Consider the following 27841-nt stretch of genomic DNA (forward strand, 5'->3'; position numbering starts at 1 on the left):
CCAGGCCCCTGCACTTATCTATGTGGACTGACCCACATTACTTCCTGTCTAAATTTAGAAAATAAATAAGAAAACAAAAAAATAAATAAAATCAACAATTATCAACCTACAAATAAACTCTGTAAATAATACAAAAATAGAAATTTAAGAATAAAGTAACAMAATTMAAATGGATAAAGAAATAAAGAAAAAATAGCTCCAACAACTTTTATTCTGCCTTTTGAGATTTATTTTATTAATCCCAGAGGGAAAGTAAATGTAACTCGTATTGCATAGTTTTCTTGAAAAACTTGTACATACTGATGGCTCTGGGCAGGAATCATCTCATTTATTACTTTTTTCTGACACCACTTTTACTTCTATATTTAAATTGCAGATGACTTTGACATGGGTCTTGCTAATATTATATAATGCATAATGTGAAAAAAACCCCATCAACACTAGTTTAAGCCTGTATTTATGTTTAAAATGACTTTTTAAAAAAAGTCATTCAGCTAGTGTGTGATCAGTTAATAGAGACATAGGAAACTGATGTCTGTTTAGTGAAAGAAAACTTGTTAAATATGTGCAAAACTTGTTTTACATTGTCAAAGTATTATTTAAGGTTCAGTGGGAACATAGAAAGGAAGAACTGCTGTTCTTCAATGAAGATTTCAATGAAGAAGATGACAAACCTAAATCTAGTAACTATTTTTTAATTGAACGAGTTCAACTTGATTTATGTCTAACTTATTGTTTTTCTTCAGTAAGCTCCTGCAAGTTTATTTTTTACTCTAGTTTTATTTTTATGCTTGTGTTGCTGTATTTTGAGCTGTGCAATACACTCAGTTTTATGTTTCTAACTACAGTTTGTGTAAGCTTCTGCTTTATGTGTGAAGAGGCCTAAATAAATGAAATGTGCAAACTTCATGATGGTGTCTTTGATGGCATTGGTCCCTTGCAGGAAGAAGTTCCTGAATTTGAATATCAGTCAGGTGTTTAGTTCTCCCTGTCTGGTTCTCTCTGGTTTCCTCCCACAGCCCAGAAGCATTCRTATCAGGTTATTTTTCATGTCAGGTTATTTACTCTCTATAGATTCTGTTATACATATTTTTGCTTGAAGCTCATGAAAACAGTATTTAAGATGAGGATATTTATATTACACTGAAAAACATTTCAAAACAGAAAAGTAGACTTAAGAAAAAGTATGTTTAGCACTTGCTTAAAGGCTGTTATTTTCAAAAAGTTACTTTAATCCAAGAAATGAGTCGGATAGGAACGCATATTCTAATTTAAATCACTGTGGATGCAACGCCTGCGTAGCTATAAATTGCGTCTCAAATTGAGCTTTTATTTTGGAGGCTAATAAGATCCGATGAATAGCGGAAGTAGTTGTCTCCTAGCAACAAACGATAGGTGAACAAAAACTTTTGTTTCCTTATTCAGTGTAAAATGTTTGTGTTCATATATTTATATGCGTATCTTTAAAGCCACTGAGATTTTACTTTAATTATGAAATTCTGTTTTACTTAAGTTTTTCCTTAATTTCCTCCCAGGTGTGTTAGCTTAGCCTGTTAGCTGGACGCCGACTGGAAAGCGGCGAGTTCAAAGCTTCAGCGTTGGAGGAAATAAACTAAGAGATGGAGGAACCGGTACACAGTGAGTAGATGGACTCTAGGTTTGATTGTTGTTATCTTCTGTTTCAACGTTTTTTAAAACCCAACCAACAACAATACTGGGCAAGGCAAGTTGATTTGTCGAGCACATGTCAGCAGCAAGACCAGCCAAAGTACTCTGCGTGATGAAAACGTTAAAAATGCACTGGCATACTAAAGGAAATGAAAGAAAAGTTTCAACACAGTCCAAAATATATATTTGTATCATAATGACTTGATAAATAACAATCTATTTATTAATGTAAGTCAGACCCACTGTGTTTACCCCTTAAAGCTGCATCATGTAACTTTAAAAAAAATGTTTTGTACATATTTGTTTAAACTGTCACCATGTTGTCACAGTAAGATATGAGACAGATAATCTGTGAAATGATTGATGTCTTTCACCTCCCAGTGCTACAATTGCCATCTGAAGAAATGCACCGCTCTTGGTCGAAAACAAGGAACCAGAGCCAGTAGGAGGGTCTTAGCGCTGTCAATCATCCTCATATATGCACTACTAAATGTACTTCTGGCAGAGAAACAACTTGCGGTTCCAGAGGAACCTCAAGTTTATCTACCTTCATCGGTGGCCATGCTAACTAGCCTGAGCATTCATGGCAGAATCAGTTGTTGTGAATCAGCTGTAGCATAGCAGAGAGCAAGTGTGCATGAGGGTGATTGACGGCGCAATCCATGTTCCTATAGTTTATCTCAAAGTCCTGTAAGGAGCAGGCGCGTGGCATTCACTTAGTCTCCGAACAGATGATGAAAATAAAACCAGACCTGTCCAGAAGAAAGTCTGCTCCATTGTGAACTAAAGAGTAGGGAACACGCAAAACATCTAAAAATAGATGGGGGGGAGGAAATTAAAAATTTTGGAATTAGCAGTAGACTGACAAATGTGCACAAAACTTTAATGTTTTGCTAATGTAAAAAACCCTCCTAGCAATTTCTGTGTTTCCATTAAATAATAAACRCAATTTAAAATCGGACGTGAATAAGGTTGTTCACGTGATGTGATTAAAAAAACATACTGCRTTGTATTCATTCATCTACTTCCTGTCATCTTCTTTGTGGTTTGTGTCAGTGGCAACATTCAGTTGTTGATCATTGAACGTAAAGTGTTTCCATTGCAGTTTTGCAAAATAAACCAATTTTAATATGGCCAAAAAAATGGTCTCATCCAAAATAAAGAATTATTTAATTGAAAATTTAGCTTTTTGAAAATTGGAGTTTTTCCATTAACCAAATTCAACCTGAGCATCTATATGATTAATGGAAGCATGGCTTGTGACRCTGCCAGTTTTGCAAACATTGACTTTGTGTTTCCTGCAGACGTCCAGCAGCTGTTTGAGATCAAAAAGGAGGAGAAGTGGAGTCCGAGACCAGACCAGGAGGACCAGAAACCTCCACAGATTAAAGAGGAACAGGAGGAGAACGAGATCACCAAGTTTATATTCAATCCTGTGAAAAGTGAAGATGATGAAAAGAAACCTCAGATTCCAGAGCTTCATCACAGCCAAACCAAGGAAAACGGAAAACTTGTTGGACCAAAACCAGATCAAAATTTAGAATCCGGTACTGAAGATACTTCTGATTCTTCGTCAGAGACGTCAGAGACGGACATCAGTGATGGAAACTGGGAGAAGAGCAGTGAAGCTCAGTCAGGTTTGGGATCTGGAACCAACAACACAGATTCAGTTTGTGAGAAAGGCAAAAAGTTATACCGCTGCTCTCAGTGTAGGAAAATATTCGTCCACAGAGGCAATTTGTTAGAACACAGAAGAATCCACACCGGAGACAATCTTTACCACTGCTCAGTTTGTAGCAAATCTTTTCCTTCAAAATCTAATTTAAAAGATCACACAAAAGTTCACTCTCAGGACAGACCTTTTAAATGTTCTCTCTGTAATGCAGCTTTTAAAAGGAAGAACAATTTAAGACGACATTTGATAATCCACACTGGAGAGAAACCCCACAGCTGCTCCATCTGTAGCAAAACATTTGCTTTTGAGGAAAATTTAAAACAACACATGATAATTCACACAAAGAAAAGACCTCACATATGTTCCGTCTGTAGTGCCGATTTTAAAAGTAAAAATGCTTTACTAGGACACACAAAAATCCACATAGAGGAGAAGCCGTTCAGCTGTTCGGTCTGCAGTCGAAGCTTCCGCCGCACATCATATCTAACTGCTCACATGAAAAGTCATTCTGAAGAAAAACCTCACACCTGCTCTGTCTGTGAGGCAGCTTTCAAGAGGAGACGTGGTTTAATGGAACATAAACGAATCCACGKTGGGGAGAAACCTTACATCTGCTCTGTTTGTAAGAGAGCTTTTCTGAAGAAACACACTTTAGTAGAACACACAAGAATACATTCTGGAGAGAAACCGTTCAGCTGTTCGGTCTGTAAGAAAAAGTTCAAGTGGAGAAACACATTGAAGAAACACTCAAGACTCCATAAGGATGAATAACTGTACCAGTTGTACAGACTGGTCAAATTTTCAGCCACCTTCACAATTACTTTAAAAGGGATATGTATTTGCAGACACATTCTGACATTTTTTTTTTTCATTTCTGCTCTGTGTAAACTTCTAAATAAAGCAGATTTCCTGTTGTATTTGAATCCTGGCGAGATGTTTATTTTGCATGTTTTTCCTGTCTGTGTGGGTTCTCTCTAAGTACTCCGGTTTCCTCTAACAAAAAGTCCAAAAACATTCATTTTAAGTTAATTGATTTCTCTAAGTTGCCCTTAGTAAGTTTTTATTTGTTGTGCTGTGATGATCTGCTAACCTGTCCAGGGTGAACTTCTCCTCTTCCAATTTCCAGTGGAGTGGCTGGAGGCCCTCCCATGTCAGGGGTAACAGAACATGGATGGGTGAATCCTGAGCAAAGTGTCACCAGGATTAGAAAAGAAACATTCTGTCACAWTGAAATAGAAATAATGTTATTATCTGGTAACAGCTTAAAATATGCACTTTAATTTTTTTTTAAACTGCCTGCTAGTTGTGATCAAAATGCTGATTCCTCTCATTTACATTTATTGGTTTATTAGTTTCATCAACACACATTCAGTAAATTTGAATATTTCTTAAGTGTATTTGAGTAACTTAATTCAAAGAATGAATCACATTACATGGATGAATTCAAGACAGGATTTTTTTTCAAGTCTTTATTTCTTACACCTTACAGCTAATGCAAAATTTAAAATGAGATTATTTCACCAAAACATTTTRGAACAGAAATGTGGGCTGAATAAGAAAAGTATGTTTTATTCTTGCTTAAAGGTTATTTCCAAAAAATCCCTAACAATTGAGCATCATCTGAATGCATATTTTAATTTACTGAATCCWAATGTAACTGCTGCTACTGTTTAGCTTTAAAGAGCGGTTAAGATTGAGCTTTTATTTTGAAGATCAATGTGACCCGACGAATAGCGGAAGTAGTTGTCGCCTAGCAGCAAAAGCTAAGCGAACACAAAGTTTTGTTTCTTCCCTTTTGAAGCTAACATGTCTCCGTTCAGTCGTTAGCTAGAAGCAGACAGGAAAACAGCGAGTCAGAGTCGGGTTGATGTAGAACAGACTGTTTCTGATGTCTGAGGAGAGAAACGTTTGTATTTTTATTTTATGAAAACCTCAGAAGGTCTCAGCGTTGGAGAGAAAACAACTACCAGAGATGGAGGAACCAGCACATGGTGAGTAGATAGACTCTCAGTTTTATTGTGATTATCTCCTGCTACTTCCGTTCTTTAACATTTTACTAGCAACCAGACAGGGAAGGGATATTAGTTTGTGAARCACATTTCAGAAGTAAGACAATTAAAATAGCTTTAAATGATGAAAAAATAAGATCACATTACAGTGGCGCAATAAAGGGAACTAAAGAGGAGTTGGAATACAGACTAAAACTAGGCATCAGTATTATAAAAAACAAAAATAACAAAACTGTGATCAAACCTTGATTGAAAGGATCTCAGTGTTTTAGCAGTTGTGCAATTTTCTTTAAGTTTTCTCCAGATCACAGGAGCAAATCTTCAGTCGATAATTACCTTCTGTTTTTGAACACTATGTCTTATGGCAGTGAGGAAGTAACATTATGAGCAAAGAGCATCAATTTGTGAAGGGATCAATTTGTTAAATTGCTGCTCTCTGCTTTGTTTCTCTGAGGAAATTAAACATGGAATTTACTCTAAAGGTTGTTGCCTTTTAAAGATCTATAGTGAAAATTTCTGTCAAATTTGGTGTATTCAGTTAAAATAAGCTCAATTGTCAGAAAATACTAAGTTTTGGGGAGGTACTGTTATTTTTTTCACACAATTCTGTATCAGCACAAGGTATTAGTATGTCTACATTAGTAGTTAGGGCTGTAGGTACTTTTAATAAAGATAATTGAGTCTAATATTTTATTAATATTTAGGCTATCACTTTTAAGGTCAACGGGAATGTTAAAATCTYACATAATATTGACCTTACCAGTATTTAACACTACGTACATTTTTTTTGAAAACAAACTGAAATGTGATCTAAAAATTGAGAGTAACGGCCTTGTGGATGATGCAGACAAACAAGTGGTTTTACTTCATTTTCAATCATTTGAATTCAACCACAAACCAACATTGATTCAATGACATCTTTTCAACATCAGTTAATTGTCTAGAATTGGGTGATTGTTTGATGATTGATCCACCATCAGCAACCTTAACATCAACCTTTTTGACCATAATTCAACATTGAATTAACATCTTTGGCTTTCTGGGTCTGTTCTTGTTGGCTATTCGCTGGCAAAGGAGCCTTGGCTACCTGCTGGTTTTGATGCTAAGCTAACTAAGCTAATGAGCCTGTACCAAAACAAGAAAAACTATGAAACACAAAGATTTTCCGTAAAGTAATGTGTGACAATAGAAAATTAGTTTTATAAGGTGCTTATCCATTAGAATAATTTGGTATGGAGAAATTAGATCAAATCAAGAGTCTGAAACACCAACACATCCAGATACTCCAGGAAATGACACAAAACACCTTATCCAATCACAGCCTCAAATCACCAGCTCAAACAACTTTATACAAGCAATCACAGCAAGTTTCAAATAGATGATGTAGTCCAATGACTAGCAATGCAAGAAGTTGTGAAAAAGCTAAATAATGCTGAAGATGTAAATAAAGTGTGATCAGACATGTTCATGCCATGAGCCATTGATTTAAAGTTTCAAGTTTAGGAATTTCAGGCTACAAAAAAAGTTGGTGACCTCTGCCCTGCATTACTGTGACATTTCATTTRAGAGGCGTTTMCTGTAACTGGTCTGTTTTTGTGTTTCCTGCAGACGTCCAGCAGCTGCTGGTGATCAAAAAGGAGGAGAAATGGAGTCCCATCCTGGATCAGGATCAGATTAAAGAAGAACAGGAGGAGAATGAGATCATTGAGTTAATATTCAATCCAGTTCCTGCGAAAAGTGAAGATGATGAAGAGAAACYTCGGCTCTCAGAGCTTCATCACAGCCGAACCAAGGAAAACGAAGACCTTGTGGAACCAGAACCAGATCAATGTTTAGAATCAGATGGTGAAGAAGAAACTTCTGATTCTTCATCAGAATCCTCAGAAACAGATGTCAGTAATGGAAACTGGGAGGAGAGCAGTGAAGCTCACRCAGGTTTGGGGTCTGGAACCAATAACACAGATCCAGTTTGTAAGAAAGGTAAAAAGTTACATCGCTGCTCTGAGTGTAATAAAATGTTCAGTTGTAGACAATATTTGATAGAACACAACAGARTCCACACTGGAGAAAAACCGTTTAGTTGCTCCATCTGCGACAAAAGCTTTAGTTTAAAAAAAACCCTGAAAAGACACACAATAACGCACTCTAGTGAAAGGCCTTTCAGCTGCTCGGTCTGCGGCAGAAGTTTCAAGTATAAGTCACATCTATCTTCCCACATGATTGGTCATACTGGAGAAAAACCTTACAGCTGTTCCGTTTGTAAGGCAGCTTTCCAAAGAAGACAAAGTTTAGTGGAACATACCAGAATCCACACTGGGGAAAAACCTTACAACTGCTCTGTTTGTAAGGAATCTTTCCCAACWAGACAGCGCTTAGTGAACCACACAATGGCACAYACTGGAAAAAAACCTTTCAGCTGCTCCATCTGCGAYAGAAGTTTTAGAAGGAAAATATCTTTGACTCACCACATGAAGACGCACAGTGGAGAAAAATCTTTCAGCTGCTCCATCTGCAGCAAAGCTTTTATCTCCCRGGGATGCTTACAAAAACACAAAATCATACATGCAGAGGAACGATCTTACATATGTTCTGTGTGTAATGCAGGTTTCAAAACTAAAAAAAATTTAGTGGAACACGCAAGGACCCACTCTGGGGAAAGACCTTTCAGCTGCTCGGTCTGCGGCCGAAGCTTCAAGTGCAGGTCTTATTTATCCTCTCACATGGTCGGTCATGCTGGTGTAAGACCTTACAGTTGCACTGTCTGTAAGATGGCTTTCATGAGGAAACGCAATTTAAAGGAACACATAAGAACCCACACTGGAGAGAAACCTTACAGCTGCTCTGTCTGCATGGCAGTTTTCCTGAGGAAACACACTTTAGTGCAACATGAAAGAGTTCATTCTGGGGAGAAACCTTACAGCTGCTCTGTTTGTAAAGAAACATTTAAGTGGAAAAACACATTCAAGAATCATGTAAGACTGCACACAAATCAGTAACAGACTGTGGTCAAAACTTCAGGCAGTCATTGATATTGGATTTGGAGAATGAAGTGTCCATTTACATTTAAGCTCATCTGTCTCAACATCTCTTTAGAGGAAATAAACCTCACAGGACTGGAACTTGAGCTAAAGGGAAGCTGTGTAATGTAACTGTGGTAACATCATATGTTGTTGATGGAATTAAATATTACAAGATATATTTATATCAATTTAAACAAACTTGATTTGTTTAAATTGAATCTTGACCCAATTAGACCCTGTTTAAGAAGGATTCTTTATAAAAACAGGAAAATTAAAGACAACCCTAAGCATCCTCTTCATGAGACTCTTGTACAACAGATTGGTTTTGGCCCTCCAGCCATCAARGACTGAACTACAGGAAACAAAGACCTGTGTGGTTTTTTTCTTTTTAGCATCTCGCCGACATCAGGAAGACTATGCGCAACTTCCTCCTCTACTTCACTGGTGAAGGGAGGTCTGCTTCTTACCACAAGCCCTTGATATAATAAATATACAGTGTCTGTGCATCAAGTGTATGGATTATGGCCTTATTTATAATTCTGCTAAARGAATCTTTGAWTTATAGAAGGAATATGAATCAATGTCACGCTGCGTCAGCATCCGCTGCACTGCGCAGCATATTTAATTGCCTCTACTTTTACTTGTATAATTTTGTTTTACTTTTTAGTAATTTTACTTTTCACCATTATTTCATCTTTAGCGTAGTAGTGTAATCGAATGTGGCTAGTTTAGTAAGTTTTTAAATTAAACTATCTGTGACATTCTGTGTAAACTTCTGCTTCTGTAAGAAAAGGGCTGAATATTCATGTTGGGGTCATTGGTACCATGATTTGAATCCAGGCCAGGTGTTTAGTTCTCCCTGTCTGTGTGGGTTCTCTCTGGGTACTCTGGTTTTCTTACACAGTCCAAAAGCATTCACGTTAGGCTGTATTATGTATAGAAACTACTAAATAAATTAGATTTGCCCACTTTTTTGTGTCATCGTTGGTCACTTGGTAATTTGAATATTCCTTAGAGGTTTATTTGAGTAACCTCACAGAATAAAACACATTGTGTAGATGACTTAATGTTTTCAAGCTTTTATTTTTTATTTTTTTAATCTAAGAAATGAGCCTCATGGCGATGCATATTCAAATTTATTGAATATAATTTATTACACGCTGTTCCTTTGTAGCTTTAAGTGTCGCCAAAGTCGAGCTTTTATTTTGAAGGCCAATGTGACCCGACGAATAGCGGAAGTAGTTGTCTCGTAGCAGCAAAAGCTAAGCGAACAGTTTTGTTTCCTTTTGTCCTTCCAATGTGCCTATTCGGTCGAGCTTTCTGTGGAGCCACTGTGTGTTTTTTTATTGCTTATAACGTTTTTTATTTTTATTTTTTTACATTATTCTTGTATTTCTTTATCTCGATAGCTTAGCCTGTTAGCTAGAAGCAGATAGGGAACGGTTTCATGGAGAACTGGCTGTTTCTAACGTTTAAGGAGAGAAAAGTTTCTGTTGTGATTTTGTGAAAACCTCAGAGGGTCTCGACGTTGGGAAGAAGATAACTAGCAAAGATGGAGGAACCAGCACACGGTGAGTAGAGGGAMTCTCTGTTTGATGGTGATTATCTTCTGCTACTTCCGTTCTTTAACATTTTACTGACAAGGATACAGGCAGGGTATTTTATTTGTGGAGCATATTTCAGCTACAAGACAATTCAAAGAGATTTAAATTATGAAAACATAAGGAGTGGCGTTATAAAGGAAAGCAAAGAATATGTGTAATACAGCCTAATATGAAGTTTGAGCTTTAAATAAATCAGTCGAAAACAACTGAAAACAAATAGGTTTTTAGTCCAAGTTTTAAAGAAGCTCAGGGTTTCAGTGGTCTTGTATTTTTGTATGTTTGTTCCAAATTAGAGGAACATAAAAGATGAATGCTGCTTCTCCATGTTTGGTTCTGGTTCCAGAACCAGAAGACCTGAGAGGTCTGGAAGGTTGATGCAACAGCAGCAGCAGATCTTTACTGTATTTTAGTGTTAAACTATTCTGTGTTTTATACACTAGCAAACGTATTTTAAAGTCTATTCTCTGAGCTGCAGGGAGCCAGTGTAGGGACTTTAGAACTGGGTGATGTCCTCCAACTTCCTGGTTTTAGTCAGAACACCAGCAGCAGCATTCTGGATCAGCTRCAGCTGTCTGACATTAGATCTGTRAAGACGCTGTGGTAATAATTAATGCAACTAAAGACAAAAGCATGGATGAYTTTCTCTAGATCTCTTYGGGATACAAATCTTTAAATGTTAGAAATGTTCTTCAGGCTGGCTTTGTAATTGTCTTCATGCTTCTCTCAAAGTTYAGGTCCATCACTACACCCAGATTTCAGACCWTAAAGTTGCAGGTCGACTCTTGGGTGTTCCTCTTTAGATCCAAATATAATTCCGTTTTGTTTCTGCTTAGGTGAGAAAAGTTATTCCATATCCACACTTTGATTTGTTCTATGAATCTGCCCAGCGCTTCAATGATTTACAAGTCATGATATAAAGCTGTGTATCATCTGCAAAGTTAATATTACCACTGGCACTGCTTGAGTGCACTATGGTTCATTATGGCATGAAGAGAGTGAAGACATTTCAGAATGTGGGTTCAATGAGCTAGCTTTAGCTTCAGTAGCTACCTTAGCTTCAATAGTGTTTAGCCATTGAGAAAACAAGACACTTAGCTTGTTTTTAGGAATATTTTAGGTTGCTTAGTGGTAAGATGGTGAAGGAAAGGTCAATCAAAAACACATAAAAGAAACACGTAAGTTGTTTATCTAATTTYCCCCTGCCCAGACACAGCATAGTAGTTCAGTGAGGGAATTTCCAAGGAACRTGGGAAGCTTAGTGTGGCTAAAGGAGATAGTAGCGCTGACAGGAATACCAGCTGTAGCTACAATCTTCTTCTCAGCTCCAGGCTGCTCTCCTGCTGTGGAAACAAAGGTAGACGTCTTTCAGTTAGCACCATATTGTTTTGTTGAAGTTATTAWCTCATAGCATCTGATGCTGACATGAATCTTYCCTGGTGCTTCATTCACATGCTCTAAGTTGGACCTTCTGTGTTCCCCTGAATTTTGTCACAAGGGAACATCARGATAATTTAGTTTTATACTTTGTTCATCAAATTAGAATAGTCCATGTCTGCATCTTTAAATGTAAGCATGTACGCATCTTTAAATATATTTTCTGCTCCATCCTTAGGCCATATATTAATATAACATTTTATATGAGTGCTATTTCCTGTAKCTTGTCTGTTTTTGTATTTCTTGCAGATGTGCATCAGCTGATGGTGATTAAAGAGGAGGAGAAGTGTAAATCAGACCAGGAGGACCAGAAGCCTTCACAGTTTAAAGAGGAACAGGAGGAGAATGASATCACTGAGTTAATATTCAATCCTGTRAAAAGTGAAGATGAGGAAGAGAAACCTGAGCTSCCAGAACTACATCACAGCCAAACCAAGGAAAACGGARACCTTGTTGGACCAGAACCAGATCAAAATTTAGAATCAGATGGTGAAGATGAAACTTCTGATTCTTGCTCAGAGTCCTCAGAGACGGACATCAGTGATGGAAACTGGGAGGAGAGCAGTGAAGCTCAGTCAGGTTTGGGGTCTGGAACCAATAACACAGGTCCAGTTTGTGAGAAAGGTAAAAAGTTACATTGCTGCTCTGAGTGCAGTAAAACRTTCATCTGCAGACAGCATTTGTTRGAACACAACAGGATCCACACTGGAGAAAAACCGTTTAGTTGCTCCATGTGTGACAAAAGCTTTATTTCAAAAGGAAAACTAAATAAACACAAAATGACACACAGTAGGGAAAGACCTTACCCCTGCTCAGTCTGCAGTCAAAGTTTCAAGTACAGGTCAAATCTATCTGCTCACATGAGCTGTCACTCCGAAGAAAAACCTTATTGCTGTTCTGTCTGTAAGGCGGCTTTCCACAGAAAATATAGTTTTGAGATGCACACAATGACCCACACTGGAGAAAAACCTTTCAGTTGCTCTGTCTGTAAGGCGGCTTTCCTGAGGAAAAACAGTTTAGTGGAGCACACAAAAACCCATACTGGAGAAAAACCTTTCAGTTGCTCTGTATGTAATGTGGCTTTTGCGAGGAAAAGCAGTTTAGTGGAACATACAAGACTCCATACTGGAGAAAAACCTTTCAGCTGTTCTGTTTGTAAGGCAGCTTTCTACAGGAAACGCGGTTTAGTGAGCCACACAAGAAACCACACTGGAGAGAAACCTTACAGTTGCTCCATCTGTAGCAGAGCTTTTAATACTCAGGGAAACTTACAAAAACATCAAATCATGCACACAGAGAAAAGACCTTACATATGTTCTGTGTGTAATGCAGGATTTAAAACTAAAAGGCATTTAGGAGAACACGCAAAAACCCACTCAAATGAATCCCCTCACTGCTGCTCGCTCTGTGGCCAACGCTTCAAGTGTAAGTCCTATCTGTCTACTCACATGAGCCGTCATAAAGGGGAAAAACGACACAGTTGCTCTGTCTGTAAAGCAGAGTTTCTGTTCAAAAACAGTTTAGTGTTGCACACAAGAATCCACACTGGAGAGAAACCTTACAGCTGTTCTATCTGTAAGGCAACATTCAAGTGGAGACACACATTCAGGAACCACATGAGAACCCACACTGRAGAGAAACCTTACAGCTGCTCTGTCTGTAAGGCAACGTTCAAGTGGAGACACACGTTCAGGAACCACACAAGAATATGTGTAAAGGCCAGCTGAGTGTAGTTTGTTGTAACCGAGTGTTCATTGTAACTGMTCTTAAGGTTATGTGCTTTTATTTTGGTAATTTTGCCCAGGTTCCTATTGAAAATTAGGTTTTACCTTTAAAGGAAATGAAAAGAAAGTTCTTGTTTAGGAAACCATGGTAACGGAACACAGTTCTACCTGAAAAGGTTAAACGCAAAACAGAAAAAGGACAAAAGGTAACTAAATTTTTGTTTCAATCGATAAGGAACCATGTCAGTAACTGAATAAATTGAGATGTTTAAAGAAAAATCTGTAATTGCTGTGTTAATGGAAATAATTCTACTATTAATGAGTTATTCATAACAAGAGATAGAGAAACGATTGTGAATATCATTAGTTCTWTTCYAGCTCTTGTGTTGGTTGATGAATGGCTGCAATAAATAATTTAACCATCAGTTCTGGCCTCACGATTGACTGGATGCTACATTATGACTATTCTCTGAATTTAATCTCATGCCAGTTTATTGTAATTTTGTTTTTGCTTAGAGTGGATCTGTAACTCTGTTGTACGYTGTTGGCTTCCACATATTTTAAAATAAATCTTTATTGACACAATAGAAAGAGGAGACATTAGAGGCCAGCAGCCGGATGATGATTCAGGGTCTCCTCAGGTAAGGAAAGATTATAACTCTGAGAAAAAGATAAAGATCTAGCGCAGGAAGGATATAATGTAGTCTACATTTAGACACTTTTTGAATCTTTTTTTCTGATGTTATCTGATCGCTGCATTATTTATTGCATTATAAAGGCAGCACATATAGTCTATTCAGTGGTTATCTTAATTAATTTAGCTTTTGTTTATTTTCATGGTGTCACTTTCTGTGACGTGTCGAATTACCCTGTTACTTTGTCACTTCTATTTCGTTTTGTGTGCCAAACTGCAGTGATGTTAATGCRTTACTTGGTAATGTGCAACTAAACCAACCCCTTGTTTTTKTAATGAGTAATCTAACACGTTAATATTTTCAATACTGTAATTACCTATGCGTCACTATGTCACTATGCGTTACTATTTTTTGTCATTTTACCATAGTAAATAACAGATATGTTACTTCCATCTTGAATATAGTTATATGCAGTTCTTATGCAAGCTTAAAGTGCGGTTCAAATCGAACTTTTATTTTGAAGCCCAATGTAACCTACGGAAGTAGTTGTCTCCTAGCGTTAAACGTTAGGCGAACAATGTGCATGTTCAGTCGGTTGTCGGAGGCGCCAACGTGTAAAATTTTTTTTATACTTTATTCTTAATTTCCTTCCAGTAGAGTTATCTTAGCCTGTTATCTAGAAGCCGACAGGAAAACAGTGAGTCAGAGACTGTTTGATCTAGAACAGACTGTTTATGTTTAAGGAGAGAAACGTTTCTGTTGTGATTTTGTGAAAACCCCAAAAAGCCTCAGCGTTGGAGGAAAGGCAACTACAAAAGATGGCGGATTCAAAACATGGTGAGCAGCTGCAGTCTCAGTTTGGTGATTATCTTCTGGTAAACCCGTTCTTTAATATTTTACCAACAGTGCTGGGACTTGAGCAACTTACACTAATATAATTCCTCTCTGCAAAGTGAATATCCATCTCTCACTTTCTAACCATAAGCTGAAGCATGTTGTGCAGCAACAAGGTGTGGTTTGACTATGAATAACTATGAATAATTGTTTAGAGCTATTTTTAATAAAACTAAAATTTTAAATCATAACTACGAAGTTGGGGCACCACCTGAAAATCAGAAAAATAATAGACAACTAGTTCACACTGAATTACTGTCTATATTAACAATAGTTATCAAACTGTGGTCCATAGATAGATACACTTTATTTTCAGAAGAACGCATAACACTGGAACTGATAAACTAAATAAAGAAAATAACCAAAAATAAAATGGATTCTCTGCCTCCGTTAACAAAAGAAAATACTTGAATAAAACTAAACATGAAGCCAAAGTGGAAATAAATACTGCATTCAACCAAAAGAGCAGATAGTGAAGTCTATATTACCCTTCAGTAATCACTAGATTTAAATAGAGAAGATGGGCACATCCGATTACCTAATGCAGTAGTTCATACTACACAACTGTTTGCCCCCGTTTTCCCCTTACGACAATCTTAGGTCATTGGCCGATCTAAGATTGTCGCTGGTTATTTCGTAACCGATGGTGTGTTACGGTAGATAGTCGTGGCCGCTCCGATCTAAATCGTTTTTGTTTTTTTCCCTGACTGGGAGCTTAATGTGAACGCTGAATGTGACAGGTAGCCAATCAGAACGCGCGGATTCTCCTCCGTGCTTTCTGAGGGGAAATTATGGAGGGGAATCCCAAACAACTGACACAGCAACCTGAAGTCCAGCAGACTTTGGAGATGATATGTAGAAACAACATTAATATTTATTCAACATTTCATGCAAAGAATATAGAAATGACAAGGGGATGAGTTGGAGCCAAATTGCTACCTCAGTTGATAAACCCGGTAAGTTTTCAGCTGTTCTTCGTTAACGTGACATAAATAGGTTATAATGATTTTCATTCAGTCAGGACTTTACGCTGACTCTAGCCACATGCATCACAGGTAGATTCTAGTAAAGCATTGATTAATGCYTGATTTTAAAATTTGTTAACTGGACTTATAGCCGTTATTTTGTGCCCATGTGGCTGGAGACCACATGGCACTACGAACCCGATCGAACCGTTATACCTAGAATTTCTGTCGGCTAATGTGTCTCTCAAGTTTTGAAAATGGGCCGACAACTCGTGTCGTGCGCTGGACATTACACTAAGGAAATGAGGAAGGGAGGGTCAGTGGAGAGCACCGGAGTTGAGCCTTTTTTCATTCATTGTCAACAGAAAGGAAAAAAAAGGCAGGAAGAGACGATAAAGCCGATAATTAAAATGAGGTTGATGGGTTTAATTTATYGTGTGATTAATTGATTTATCGTTTATCACGACAGACCTAGCTCTAAGTGTAGGAAAATGTTCAGCTGTTTACTATCTTTGTTAGAACACAACAGAATCCACACTGGAGAAAAACCCTACAGCGGCTCCATCTGTGACAAAACCTTTAAATGGAGACAATCTTTGATACTGCACATGAGGATGCACAATGACGAAAAACCTTTCAGCTGCTCTGTTTGTGGTAAAACTTTTATTTCAAAAGCTAATTTAAAAAAGCACGCAAAAATACACCAGGAGAAAACTTTTGATTCTTTAATGTCCTCAGAGAAAGATGGCAGTGATGGAAACTGGGAGGAGATCAGCGATCCTCAGTCAGTTTTGGTGTCTGGGAAGAAGGCTGTTTAGTTTGCTAGTAAAGCACTAGGAGTTCAGAAACAATATCAAATGGGGAAAAAAGCGATTCATTAACTGATTAAGTCATGTTTTAGATTGTTCTTGAAAAACTAATCAGTCACGGTTAATTAGTGGGCGCACTCACAGCTGCACAGTGAACCCATTCATGTTTTACAGCAGACAGCCGCTCCTCTCTCTTGCAGGTACTATGTACCCCCACGAAATCTTTTAGGGGTACGCAGTACCCCGCCGTACCCCCTTACTTTCACCCCTGGATGTAGGTCATTTAATGTATGTGTTGATTAATTTTGCACATTTGTGCTGTCACATTTGACTTGTGTTTATGTCATAAAATTGACGCTTATTTTCTTTTCTAAATAATTTATTGACAAATGTTTATCCAAATTATAAAGTCAAATCTGGTAATTACCACCTTAAAATTGAAACAACTCAACTTGAATTGTTGGCAAACCTATTGACTGGTTTTAAGTAAACTGAATTTTTTACTTTATTGTTTTTCTTTTATTACTGTATTACTTTGTTTTAAGGATTTTTAAAAATTGATTTATTTTTAACTGCCATTTTGTGTAAACTTCTGCATTTTGTATGAAAATGGCTAATAAAATTTACTTACTTTATGGTGGCGTCATTGGTAACCTAACTTCATAGAAACACATGATATAATTTATTAAATAAAACTACAACTGCTACTCCTGAGTGGCTTTAAGATGCTTTAAATTTATAAAATAGACACTTTGAGCTACATCCCATACCAGTAGGTGGCGGTAATGCCTACAAATTTTTTCTTTCCAACCGCCAATAAAAATCAAGAAAAATAACTTTTAATTTGAAAATCTACGTGACCCGACGAATAGCGGAAGTAATGGTCTCCTAGCATCGAGTTTTGATTYCTTTCATTATTTTAAAGTACATTTTTTCTTGTGTTGGCTTCCCGTTTATATTAAAATGCATCATTAAATCCACCGTGATTTTATATCAGTTGTGAAGTTTTGCTTTCCTTTAGTTTTATCTTTATTTCCTCCCCGTAGGTTTAGCCTAGCCTGTTAGCTGGAAGGAGACGGGAACGCAGCGAGTCAGAGAAAGTTTGATKATGCTGAGAAACGTTTCTATTTTCACTTTGTGAAAATCTCAGAAGGTCCCAGCGTCGGAGAGAAAACGATTAACAAATGGAGGAACCAGCACACGGTGAGTAGATGGACTCTCAGTTCGGTGGTGATTATCTTCTGCTACACCGTTTATTAACAATGATTCAAGCAATGCTTGTGTGTTTGTGGAGCACATTTCAGCACCAAGACGACTGAAAGTGCTTTACATTATGAAGACATGAAAAAAAAGTACATCAGTGGCATAATAACAACTAAAATTCATATTAGTGTTATAAATAGAACGACCAGTGGCAACTGTAAGCAAAATTGTGTTTTTAGCCTTGATTTAAATKAATCCARGGTTTCAGTTTTCTGGAAGTTTGTTCCACAGTTATGGAGCATAAAAACTGAATGTTGCTTCTCCGGTTGTGGTTCTGGTGACTCAGAATATAGTTGATTTGTGGAGCACACCTCAGCAACAACACAATTCAAAGTACTTTGCATGATAACATTAAAAAAAAGCTTTTTTTTGCTATAATTTGAAGCAATAGGTTTTTTAACCAAGTCATGCAGAAAGGTCTAACCTGAGCATTTATATCACTTAATAAATTTAGTTGTATCAAACTTCTCCTCAAAACTGCCAAAAACGTATTGATAAATATGATAAACCCTACAAAAGAGAGTAGGGGTTACAAAAGAGAATTTAAAAAAAAAAGTAAATAAAAGTTTAAATACACAGTAAAATGTCTTTTCCCCACCCTGAGGCCCTACATTTGATACGAGAGCCATTTYCTGCAGGTTCTCTGTTTTTCTGTTTCCTGCAGACGTCCAGCAGCTCATGGGGATCAAAGAGGAGGAGAACTGGAGTCTCAAACCAGACCAGGAGGACCAGAAGCCTCCACAGATTAAAGAGGAGCAGCAGGAGAACGAGATCACYGAGTTACCATTCGATCCAGTTCCTGTGAAAAGTGAAGATGATGAAGAGAAACCTCGGATCCCAGAGCTTCATCTCAGCCAAACTGAGAAAAACAGAGACCTTGTGGGACCAGAACCAGATCAATGTTTAAAATCAGTTTGTAGCAAAGCCTTTACTTTAAAAACTAATTTAGAAAAGCACACAAAAATACATGGTTTTAAGACTAAAAACACTTTGGTAGAACACACAATAACTGACGTTAGCGAAAGGCCCTTTAGCTGCTCAGTCTGCAGCCAAAGCTTCAAGTTTAGGTCCCATCTATCTGCTCATGTGTGTGGAAACAAGCCTTACAGCTGCTTAGTCTGTAGAAAGACCTTTGCTTACCTTACGAGCCTAAAATACCACCTGAGACGTCACGCAGGAGGAAAGCTGTAGAGCTGCTCCGTCTGTAAGGAGACGTTCAAGTGGAAAAACATTCGAGAGCCACGCAAGAATACATACGGAAGAAAACCCTCCAGCTGCACAGACTGAGGTCAAAGCTTCAGCCAGACTCTGACTTGAAGAATAAGCTGTTCACTTTTCAGCTTTTCTGTCTGAAGTATTTCTTTAGAGGAAATAAGCCTCGGAGGGGAAAACACTGGACCTTAAGCTGAAGAGAAGCTGTGTAACTATAAAACATTTATTGTAATTGGAACTAAATATGATGACATGATTTGATTGTTTTGGTTTGAATTGAATCTTGACTCAACTGGACCCAGTTTAAGGTAGTTTTTAAAGTAAAATCAAGAACCCAATAGTTGGCCCAGAGCATCTTCTTTATGTCACTGTTATACAACAACAGAGTTTCTTCAATTCAAAAATATTTTATTAACCTCAGAGGGAAAGCAAGTGGCTTTTTTAATCACTCCTGGAAGGTTTAGGAAGATAAAAATCTCAAATCTGGCAACTGCTATTTATGAACTGAAATGGCTCAACTTGAGTTTTTGTTAATTATTAGTTTTCTTTTAAAGGACTCAATGAAGTCCATTAAACTTTTTTGTGAGAAGACATTTTTTACTCATTTCTTTCTTCTTTTGTCTTAATTTTGACGGCTTTGGATGTAATCACATTTGTCTGAAAAACACATTGTACAGATGAAATAAACATAAAATTGTTTTCAACCTTGATTTCTTTTATGATTTTTAGAATAATTAAAACATTTTAAGACAGAAATGTGGGTTTATTAAATAGCATGTTATATACTTCCTTGAAGGTTATTTTCGAGAGGTATCTTTAATCAAACAAGCCTCGTAAGATTCTAGTTTATTGAATATAACTGTAAATGCAGCTCCTGCTTATCTTTAAAGTGCGGGTCAGATCGAGCTTTTATTCTGAAGGCCAAAATGACCTGACGAATAGCGGAAGCAGTTGTCTCCTAGCAGCAGAAGCTAGGCGAACGAATCCAGTGTAAAATTTAACTTTAGTCATTTTTACGATAATATTTAAACGTATTCTTAAAGCCGATGTGATTTTACATCAGTTGTGGAGTTATTTTATTTTTTAATAGTTTTATCTGAATTTCCTACCGGTAGTTTTAGCTTAGCTTGTTAGCTGGAAGCAGATAGGAAAACCGAGTTAGAGACAGTTTGATGGAGAACAGACTGATTCTTATGATTATGGAGAGAAACTTTTCTGTTGTCCTTTTCAAAATAATTTAAGAAGACAACTAAGAGATGGAGGAAGCAGTCTATGGTGAGTAGATGGACTATCAGTTTGACTGTGATTACCTTCGGCTATTCCTGTTTTTTTTTTTTGTTTTTTTTTTACATTTTACTAAAAGCCACACAGACAAACCATGTTTATTTGTGGAGAACATTTCAGCAACAAGTGCTTTAAATGATTAAAACATTAAAATAAGTGCATTACATTGACATAATACAGCTAAGTAAAGAGGTATTTTAATACAAATCTCTTTAGTGTTATAAATAGTGAAAGGCAACTGTAAACATGTTTTAGCCTCCATTTAAAGGAACTCAAGTGTTTCAGGGTTTTTACAGTTTTCTGGAAGTTTGTTATATTATCCACACATCAGTTTATAACATTAAATTCAAGCACAGTTTTGTTGTGCTACACATAATATAGTGCACAGCTGCAGTGATATGAGACTCAATGCACCAACAATTGGAGCTAATTTTCCTGCCAGTTTTACCTTCGGTCTCCATGTAGTCCAGGTGGATTGATGCATCACCTCTCCAATGTGGGATGATAAATCCCTGAATATGATTAAATATGATAAAGTTCTTTGTGATTCTGGTCATTGATCTCTTACAACAATAGTTGTAGGTCACAATTGAACACCAGGATGATCAAGTTTTACATTTTATCAGAATAGTTCATGCCTGCATTTGGATGCATTTTGACATACAATTTTACATTACATTGTTACTATGACATTTATTTTGAGAGTCTCTTGTGTTTTTTGCAGACGTCCAGAATCTGATGGTGATCAAAGAGGAGAAGAACTGGAGTCCGAGACTAGACCAGGAGGACCAGAAGCCTCCACAGATTAAAGAGGAGCAGGAGGAGAATGAGATCACTGAGTTTATATTCAATCCTGTGAAAAGTGAAGATGAGGAAGAGAAACCTCAACTTCCAGAGTTTCATCGCAGTCAAACTGAGGAAAGCGAAGACTTTGTTTTACCAGAACCAGATCAACATTTAGAATCAGATGTTGAAGATAAAACTTTTGACTCTTCTTCAGAGTCCTCAGATACGGACGTCAGTGATGGAAACTGGGAGGAGAGCAGTGAAGCTCAGTCAGGTTTGGGGTCTGGAACCAATAACACAGATTCAGTTTGTGAGAAAGGTAAAAAGTTGCATCGCTGCTCTGAGTGCAGTAAAACGTTCAGCCGCAGACGATATTTGTTAGAACACAACAGAATCCACACTGGAGAAAAACCCTACAGCTGCTCTATCTGTGACAAAACCTTTACATGGAAACAATCTTTGACTCTACACATGAGGACGCACAGTGAAGAAAAACCTTTCAGCTGCTTCGTCTGTACCAAAGCTTTTACTTCCAAAGCTAATTTAAAAGAACATACAAAAGTCCACACTCAGCATAGACCTTGCAGATGTCCTGTCTGTAACGCAGCTTTTAAAAGGAAGAACAATTTAATCGAACATATAAGAATCCACACTGGAGAGAAGCCTTACAGCTGTCCTGTCTGTAGCAAAGCGTTTACTTCTAAGGGAAATTTACAAAAGCACACAAAAATACACGCAGAAGAAAGACCTTACATATGTTCCGTGTGTAATGCAGGTTTTAAGAGTAAAAACACTTTAGTAGAACATACAAGAACGCACACTGGGGAGAAGCCTTTCAGCTGCTCGGTCTGCGGCCGAAGCTTCAGCTGTAGGTCACATCTAACTTTTCACATTAGAGGTCATACAGAAGAAAAACCTTACAGCTGCTCGGTCTGTAAGGCAGCTTTCAAAAGGAAACGCACTTTGGTGGAACACACAAGAACCCACACTGGAGAGAAACCTTACACCTGCTCAGTGTGTGGTAAGAGCTTCGCTCACTGTTTAAGTCTAACATGTCACATGAGACGTCACACGGGAGAAAAACCGTACAGCTGCTCCGTCTGTAAGGCATCATACATGTGGAAAAGTGCTTTTGTGAAACACACAAAAACCCATGCAGGGGAGCAACCTTTCAGCTCCACAGACTGTGGATGAAGTGGAGTGAAGCAGTGGGACAGACAAACATCTCTAACAGATGTTTTAAACTGATTCAGTGGACTGGAGGGAAGTGATTCAAAGTTAATCTCTCATGAATCCACCTGATTCTTTGTTGCTTCTGGAAAATTATGTACTGAAAAGAATGAAGACTCGTGATGCAGTGAATCATTGACAACTGAGCTTTTTTTAAAATTGTATTTGTTTATTTATGTGTAAAAGTTATGAGAAGTGGGGCAAAGTTGTGAAGTATGCATTAACAAAACAAAAATATTTTATTAAAAGAAATTAACACAACAATCTTGTTTCATGTTACTTTGTCAAGTGAAAGGAAAAGAGGGGGAAAAGCTGCTCTGGAGCAAGAAAAGCTCTCAAAGAAAAGCTGTACTCACTGAAGTACATTTTAAATTTAATCTATTAAAAGAAAAATTCATTATTTTTTTTACAAGTTCTTGTTTTCTGTTTGTATTCTTGTAAATTTAATGCTAACACATAAAGTCAAACTCTAATCATACTGTTCATGTGTAAATTTCAACAGTTCCATTTAAATGAGCTACACAGATCATTATAACAAATGTTTCATTACAAAAACTATTGGAAAATGTATTTAAGAGAAATATCTGCATGATAAATTATTCACCCTCTTGGCCTCGAGATGGCGCTGTAACATCATCAGGAGTTACTGGTCTCCACTCCACCATCATTGGTTTGTTTGGGATTCCTCCTGTTATAAACATTTTAGTTTTTCAAATGAAGCTAACTTTAGTTTCAGACTGTTTAAGAAAGTTGTGGACATTTTGTACATGGTGCATTTACTGATTAGGATTTTGGGTTTTTAAATCTATTGAAAAGAAATCCAATAAAGTTTGTACAATAGACAACCTGTCGTTGTTTTACAGTTGGATCAAATTTATCCTGTATAAGTAGATATGAACTGGGCCTTTTGGGCTTTTTAAATGCATTAAGATGACATTTGTTGAGGATTTGTGCTATATGAATGTGGCTTCATCTAATAAAATTAGATGATTATCAAAACAATAATTCACGAGGAGTAGAAAAGGAGGCTTCATGGATGCAGAGGACCACAGAGAGAGGAAGAGGAAGTTCAAGCCATCTCTCCCATCAGTGATAATGTATCAGATCCCCAACTTCAACATCTAATCAGACAGACATTTAAAGAAAAGCAGCAAAAGCAAACAAAGTGGATTAGCACAACTTAACAACATATGGTGTCATCCAGGACGTGTTACTGTGGAATATCGTCTCCTCAGTGGAGAAATGGAGCTGTTAACACGTCATGACTGTTATTCAGCAACAGTGTCTTCAGTCAGAGGCTTCTTCAGATTTGCTGCAAGATTGACAGCTACCAGAAATCCTTTCTGCACAAAGCATCACCATCCACAACTCTCTGTAAATGCTTGTATGATCAGAGTTAAGACAATATTTAATTTTTCTTTTGGAAGAATAACATTTTTTTTTAATTGAATTGAAATGGGTCATATTAATTAGCCTTTAGAAGCTGGAGTCAAAAACGCTCCTTTCTATATTTTTTAAGTTGACTCAAGTTAGACTCGGCCTCAACTGAGGTGTCTGCGTATAATTATAGGTGGTCCATATAACATTACGTGAAATTGAAAGTGTGGGTTTTAATTTCTAATTCAGATCAAGCTTTTATTTTGAAGGCCAGTATGATCTGAAATCCAACGGAAGTGATTGCCTCCTAGCAACATGACCTCCGTCATCAACGTTTCGTTTCCCCTCTTTTAATAAGTAAAAATCACAATTTAGTAATCTTTCGAGTATAATATAAACATTTCACAGTATTCAAACTTTTTCACCGCTGATATGAGAGATTTTTACTGTTAATTTTCCTCCCGGAAGTACTGGAGGCGTCGAGTGTTAGCTTAGCATGTTAGCCCCGGAAACGGACGGATTATTTTCTGAAGGAGTTTAAGAAAAGTTTTAACTTCGATTGTGTGAAAACCTCAAAAGGTCTCTACGTTAGAGAAAACACAGAAGACATGGAAGAACCGACCCAGCGTGAGGAGACGGACTTTAAGTGTGAAGGTGATTTTCTTCTTTACAGCTCTTTAAATGTTTACATGCCGCCAATGACTGGTTTACTCCTTCAAAAACAAAAACAAACCACCAGTTAACTTTAAAACTGAAATAAAGTAACGCTCACTGTGAAGTCCAGACCTGGAATTGGATGCATAGATAAAATAATCGTCATAAAATCTAGATTTTAAAAAGTGTGCACACAGGTTAGTCTGGTTCCCCGACTGACAATAGGAAAAATATCCCAACTTCCTTAATCTGGTTGTGCAACAATGTGAAAGTTCCTTCAGATCTTCAAAATTAGATCAGCTACGATGAATGTGTTTATTATGCAAAATAATCAAAGGTGGTAGTAAATAATTCCATTTGCTAAATTACATTTATTTGACTAACATTTTGTGAAAATAAATTAATTAATAAACTCTTAGAACTAGTTTTACTACACCATACTTTGTACTTTTATTTGCGTAGTATTATTGTGAAGTATCACTACTATCTATCACTATAGATAGACTATCTATCACTATCACTACTCTCACTTGAGTGAAATGTCTGAATACTTTACTCACTGTAAGTAACTTCACTTAATGAAAGATAAACATTTTAACCAATAATGCAGCAGATACGAAACAATTTGTTGAAGTGAGACCTCCTGTTTGTACACAAGCTTTGTTTTTCCATCGTTATTTATCTGCTGAGCCTTTCGTAGATCATGAAGATACACTAAAAACTACATAAAATCAATGGAAATACTTAACATATATAGATATATACTTCTTATCCGAACTATTAGTTCCAGTAGTTTATATTGAAAATATTTGATTAGAGAAATGGTGCATTCAGTCAGAGGCTTCTTCAGATTCGCTGCAACACAGACCTCTACAAGAGATCTCTCCTGCCAACAGCCATCACCTTCTTCAATAACTCTTTGATTCATTTTAATTAATTTGAGTTACAGCAACACTTAATTTCCCTTTGGGATCCATAAAGCATTTTTGAATTTGAATTTATACCTTTTGCATATTTGTTTGTAATTATGTTTTTGTATATTTCTTTAATTTTGTTCTGTAAATATCAGAATTTGCACATAACTATTACATTATTTTCAAATATTAAACCAGATGTTATGATCAGTTACTTAATACCCAAGTTTCCTTTTTATGAAACAGTTTTTTACTTTTACTTTAATGACTTCTCTGATGGCTAAGTTTTACTTTTATTTGACTACAAATGGGTTGAAGTAGTGCTACTCTTACTGGAGTACAATTTTTGGGTACTGAATCCACCATGTTTGTTTCCTGCAGACGTCCAGCAGCTGATGGAGACTAAAGAGGAGGAGAACTGGAGTCAGGACCAGGGGGACCAAAAACCCCCACAGATTAAAGAGGAGCAGGAAGAGAATGAGATCACTCAGTCGACGTTCAGTCCTGTTCCTGTGAAGAGTGAAGAAGATGAAGAGAAACCTCAACTCTCAGAGCTTCATCACAGCCAAAATGAGAAAAACAGAGACTCTGTGAAACCAGAACCAGATGAATGTGTGAAATCAGACGACAGAGATACAGATTCCTCAGAGACGGATGTAAGTGATGGAAACTGGGAGGAGAGCAGTGAAGCTCAGTCAGGTTTGGGGTCTGGGTCAAATCAAACAATTGGTGCTTCTGGGAAGACTAACGATGATGAAGAGGAAGAGCTTCATCACAGCCAAACTGTGAAGAAAAGAAACTCTGTGGAACCAAATGAATGTTCAAAATCAGATGATGAAGAGGAAACTTCTGATTCTTCTTCAGTGTCTTCAGAGATGGACGTCAGTGATGGAAAGTGGGAGGAGAGCAGTGAAGCCCAGTCAGGTTTAAACTCCACGACCAACAGGGAGTCCTCTGGTCGTTTCAGCTGCTCTGAATGTAGTAAAGCCTTCACTCGCAGACAGTATTTATCAGAACACCAGAGAATCCACACAGGAGTGAAACCCTTCAGCTGCTCCGTCTGCAGCAGAGCTTTTAGATGGAAAAATGGATTAGTGCGACACATGAAGTCCCACAGTGGAGAAAAACCTTTTAGCTGCTCAGACTGCGACAAAGCTTTTTCTTCTAAGAAGAATTTGATGGAACACACCAAGGTTCACTCAGGGGAAAAACCTTTCACCTGTTCTGTCTGTAGTGCATCTTTTAAAAGAGCACACACCTTAAAGGAGCACAAAACAACCCACACTGGAGAGAAACCTTACAAATGCTCGATCTGCAACCAAAGCTTCAGGTACCGGTCCTATCTAATTGTTCACGTCAGAAATCACAAAGAAGAAAAACCGTTCAGCTGTCCCACCTGTAAAGCAACGTTCAAACGGAAACTCACTTTAGAGGAACACATCAGAACCCACACTGGAGAGAAACCTTACAGCTGCACGCTGTGCAGTAACAGCTACGTCCGCTACATAAGCCTGTCTCGTCACATGAGGTGTCACACAGGAGAGAAACCGTACAGCTGCTCCACCTGTCAGGCCACGTTCAGGTGGAGACAAGCGTTCGTGGCCCACACAAAGATCCATCCAGTGAAATAACGTTTTACCTGCTCGGGGCAATTTAGTCCCATCTGAGCCTCTCAAAACACAATCAGGGCTTCTTTAATCTGTTGGTTAAAGTAAATAAACAAGTTTATTGTACTTTTATTGTTGGGGCATTTAATGTTCATGTGTGCTGTGCTGAGAAGCCAATGGCAGCTTACCTTTTAACCATGATGATGTTGATACTAGAGATGTGCCGATCAGGTGTTTTCCTACCGATACCGATCACCCATGGGGGCCGATCACCGATACCGATCACTTTTTAAATTTTTTTTTATTTTTTATCATAAACATTACTGGTTACATTATGTGGAAAAAGGAACCATGAATTCACCTTAATTTAGACAAAAACTTGTTTTTAATAACTTTTTCCAAGAAGAAAACTAAACAAAACAGGCATTSTGCAAATTGTACTGCTATTGGTAATACTATCTTTAACAGACTGAAAACATATGAAGGCTCTGAAGAGGCTAAATAATGCAAAGAGCCAAAATAAAACCGCTCAACATTGCCAAAAAAAAAATTCAAGTATAAAACTTAACATTCAAAGGCAAATACAGGTTCCATTATAATAAACAATCCTGAGTTACTGAATGAAAACTTCCTGTTAGCATGGCGGCTAGCTGATTACTGCTAGTTCTGAGTGGCTGTTTCCGACTGAGCGGAGTAATTATGCAGAGCAGGGAGGAGATCGATTATTTTTCAGAGATTATCTGTCTCATGTTAGGACAGCGAAAGTTTTAATACGTTATCAGTCAATCAAATTTTATTTGTATAGCACATTTCAGCAGCAAGGCATTTCAAAGTGCTTTACATAATTAAAATAAAAACAGCAAGTGACATTAAATAAACGGTGAGAGATTTTTTTTTAAAATAATTTAAAAAATAAAATAAAAAGATTAAAAAAGATAAAAACATTAAAACCCGCACCCCTTTAGGACTTCAGTTAAACGCCGTTTAACTGGGATTCAAACCCTCAGGGACTTTAGTCAAAAACACGGTTTGACAAGGACTCCAACCTCTAGGTTTTTAGTTAAAACACCGTCAACT

The 27841-nt window shown here is 37.3% G+C and overlaps 6 protein-coding genes across 9 annotated transcripts in view; all 6 read left to right on the plus strand.

The window, feature by feature from the left end:
* LOC103472564 (gastrula zinc finger protein XlCGF8.2DB-like) overlaps positions 1 to 4266 on the plus strand; it is a 29020-nt gene extending 24754 nt beyond the window's left edge. For 2 of the 3 annotated variants that reach the window (XM_008422277.2, XM_008422278.2), the window contains exon 3: positions 3616 to 4266. In XM_008422277.2, the coding sequence (XP_008420499.1) occupies positions 3616 to 4114 (499 nt within the window). In that variant the 3' untranslated portion in view covers positions 4115 to 4266. Of the gene's footprint in view, positions 1 to 1333; positions 1396 to 1535; positions 1639 to 2972 lie in introns of those variants that run through there. The other variant, XM_008422276.1, reaches the window with a different exon arrangement.
* A 911-nt stretch (positions 4267 to 5177) lies between these two features.
* LOC103472563 (zinc finger protein OZF-like) lies at positions 5178 to 9341 on the plus strand. The gene is made up of 2 exons (XM_008422275.2): positions 5178 to 5334; positions 6961 to 9341. The coding sequence occupies exons 1-2, from the start codon at positions 5316 to 5318 to the stop codon at positions 8346 to 8348; spliced, it is 1407 nt and encodes a 468-aa protein (XP_008420497.1). The 5' UTR covers positions 5178 to 5315; the 3' UTR covers positions 8349 to 9341.
* A 244-nt stretch (positions 9342 to 9585) lies between these two features.
* On the plus strand, positions 9586 to 13559 carry LOC103472562 (zinc finger protein OZF-like). The gene is made up of 2 exons (XM_008422273.2): positions 9586 to 9943; positions 11660 to 13559. Exons 1-2 carry the CDS (start codon positions 9925 to 9927, stop codon positions 13135 to 13137), a joined length of 1497 nt encoding a protein of 498 aa, XP_008420495.1. The 5' UTR covers positions 9586 to 9924; the 3' UTR covers positions 13138 to 13559.
* A 762-nt stretch (positions 13560 to 14321) lies between these two features.
* On the plus strand, positions 14322 to 19622 carry LOC103472561 (oocyte zinc finger protein XlCOF19-like). Of its 2 annotated transcripts, XR_534896.2 has the most exons (3): positions 14322 to 14606; positions 17484 to 17640; positions 18365 to 19622. XR_534896.2 is itself a non-coding variant. In XM_008422272.2 (2 exons), exons 1-2 carry the CDS (start codon positions 17622 to 17624, stop codon positions 18889 to 18891), a joined length of 546 nt encoding a protein of 181 aa, XP_008420494.1. In that variant the 5' UTR covers positions 17288 to 17621; the 3' UTR covers positions 18892 to 19622. The 2 variants fall into 2 exon arrangements, 1 of the variants encoding a protein (XP_008420494.1); XM_008422272.2 differs by lacking the exon at positions 14322 to 14606 and having other exon boundaries at positions 17288 to 17640.
* A 227-nt stretch (positions 19623 to 19849) lies between these two features.
* Positions 19850 to 22628, plus strand: LOC103472559 (zinc finger protein OZF-like). Its single transcript, XM_008422270.2, has 2 exons — positions 19850 to 20187; positions 20921 to 22628. The coding sequence occupies exons 1-2, from the start codon at positions 20169 to 20171 to the stop codon at positions 22174 to 22176; spliced, it is 1275 nt and encodes a 424-aa protein (XP_008420492.1). The 5' UTR covers positions 19850 to 20168; the 3' UTR covers positions 22177 to 22628.
* Positions 22629 to 23743: 1115 nt separating this feature from the next.
* Positions 23744 to 26896, plus strand: LOC103472560 (zinc finger protein OZF-like). Its single transcript, XM_008422271.2, has 2 exons — positions 23744 to 24243; positions 25539 to 26896. Exons 1-2 carry the CDS (start codon positions 24198 to 24200, stop codon positions 26786 to 26788), a joined length of 1296 nt encoding a protein of 431 aa, XP_008420493.1. The 5' UTR covers positions 23744 to 24197; the 3' UTR covers positions 26789 to 26896.
* Positions 26897 to 27841: the final 945 nt, after the last annotated feature.

This window comes from Poecilia reticulata, linkage group LG11 (assembly GCF_000633615.1).
Source record: "Poecilia reticulata strain Guanapo linkage group LG11, Guppy_female_1.0+MT, whole genome shotgun sequence".
In the NCBI taxonomy this organism is placed as follows: Eukaryota; Metazoa; Chordata; class Actinopteri; order Cyprinodontiformes; family Poeciliidae; genus Poecilia; species Poecilia reticulata.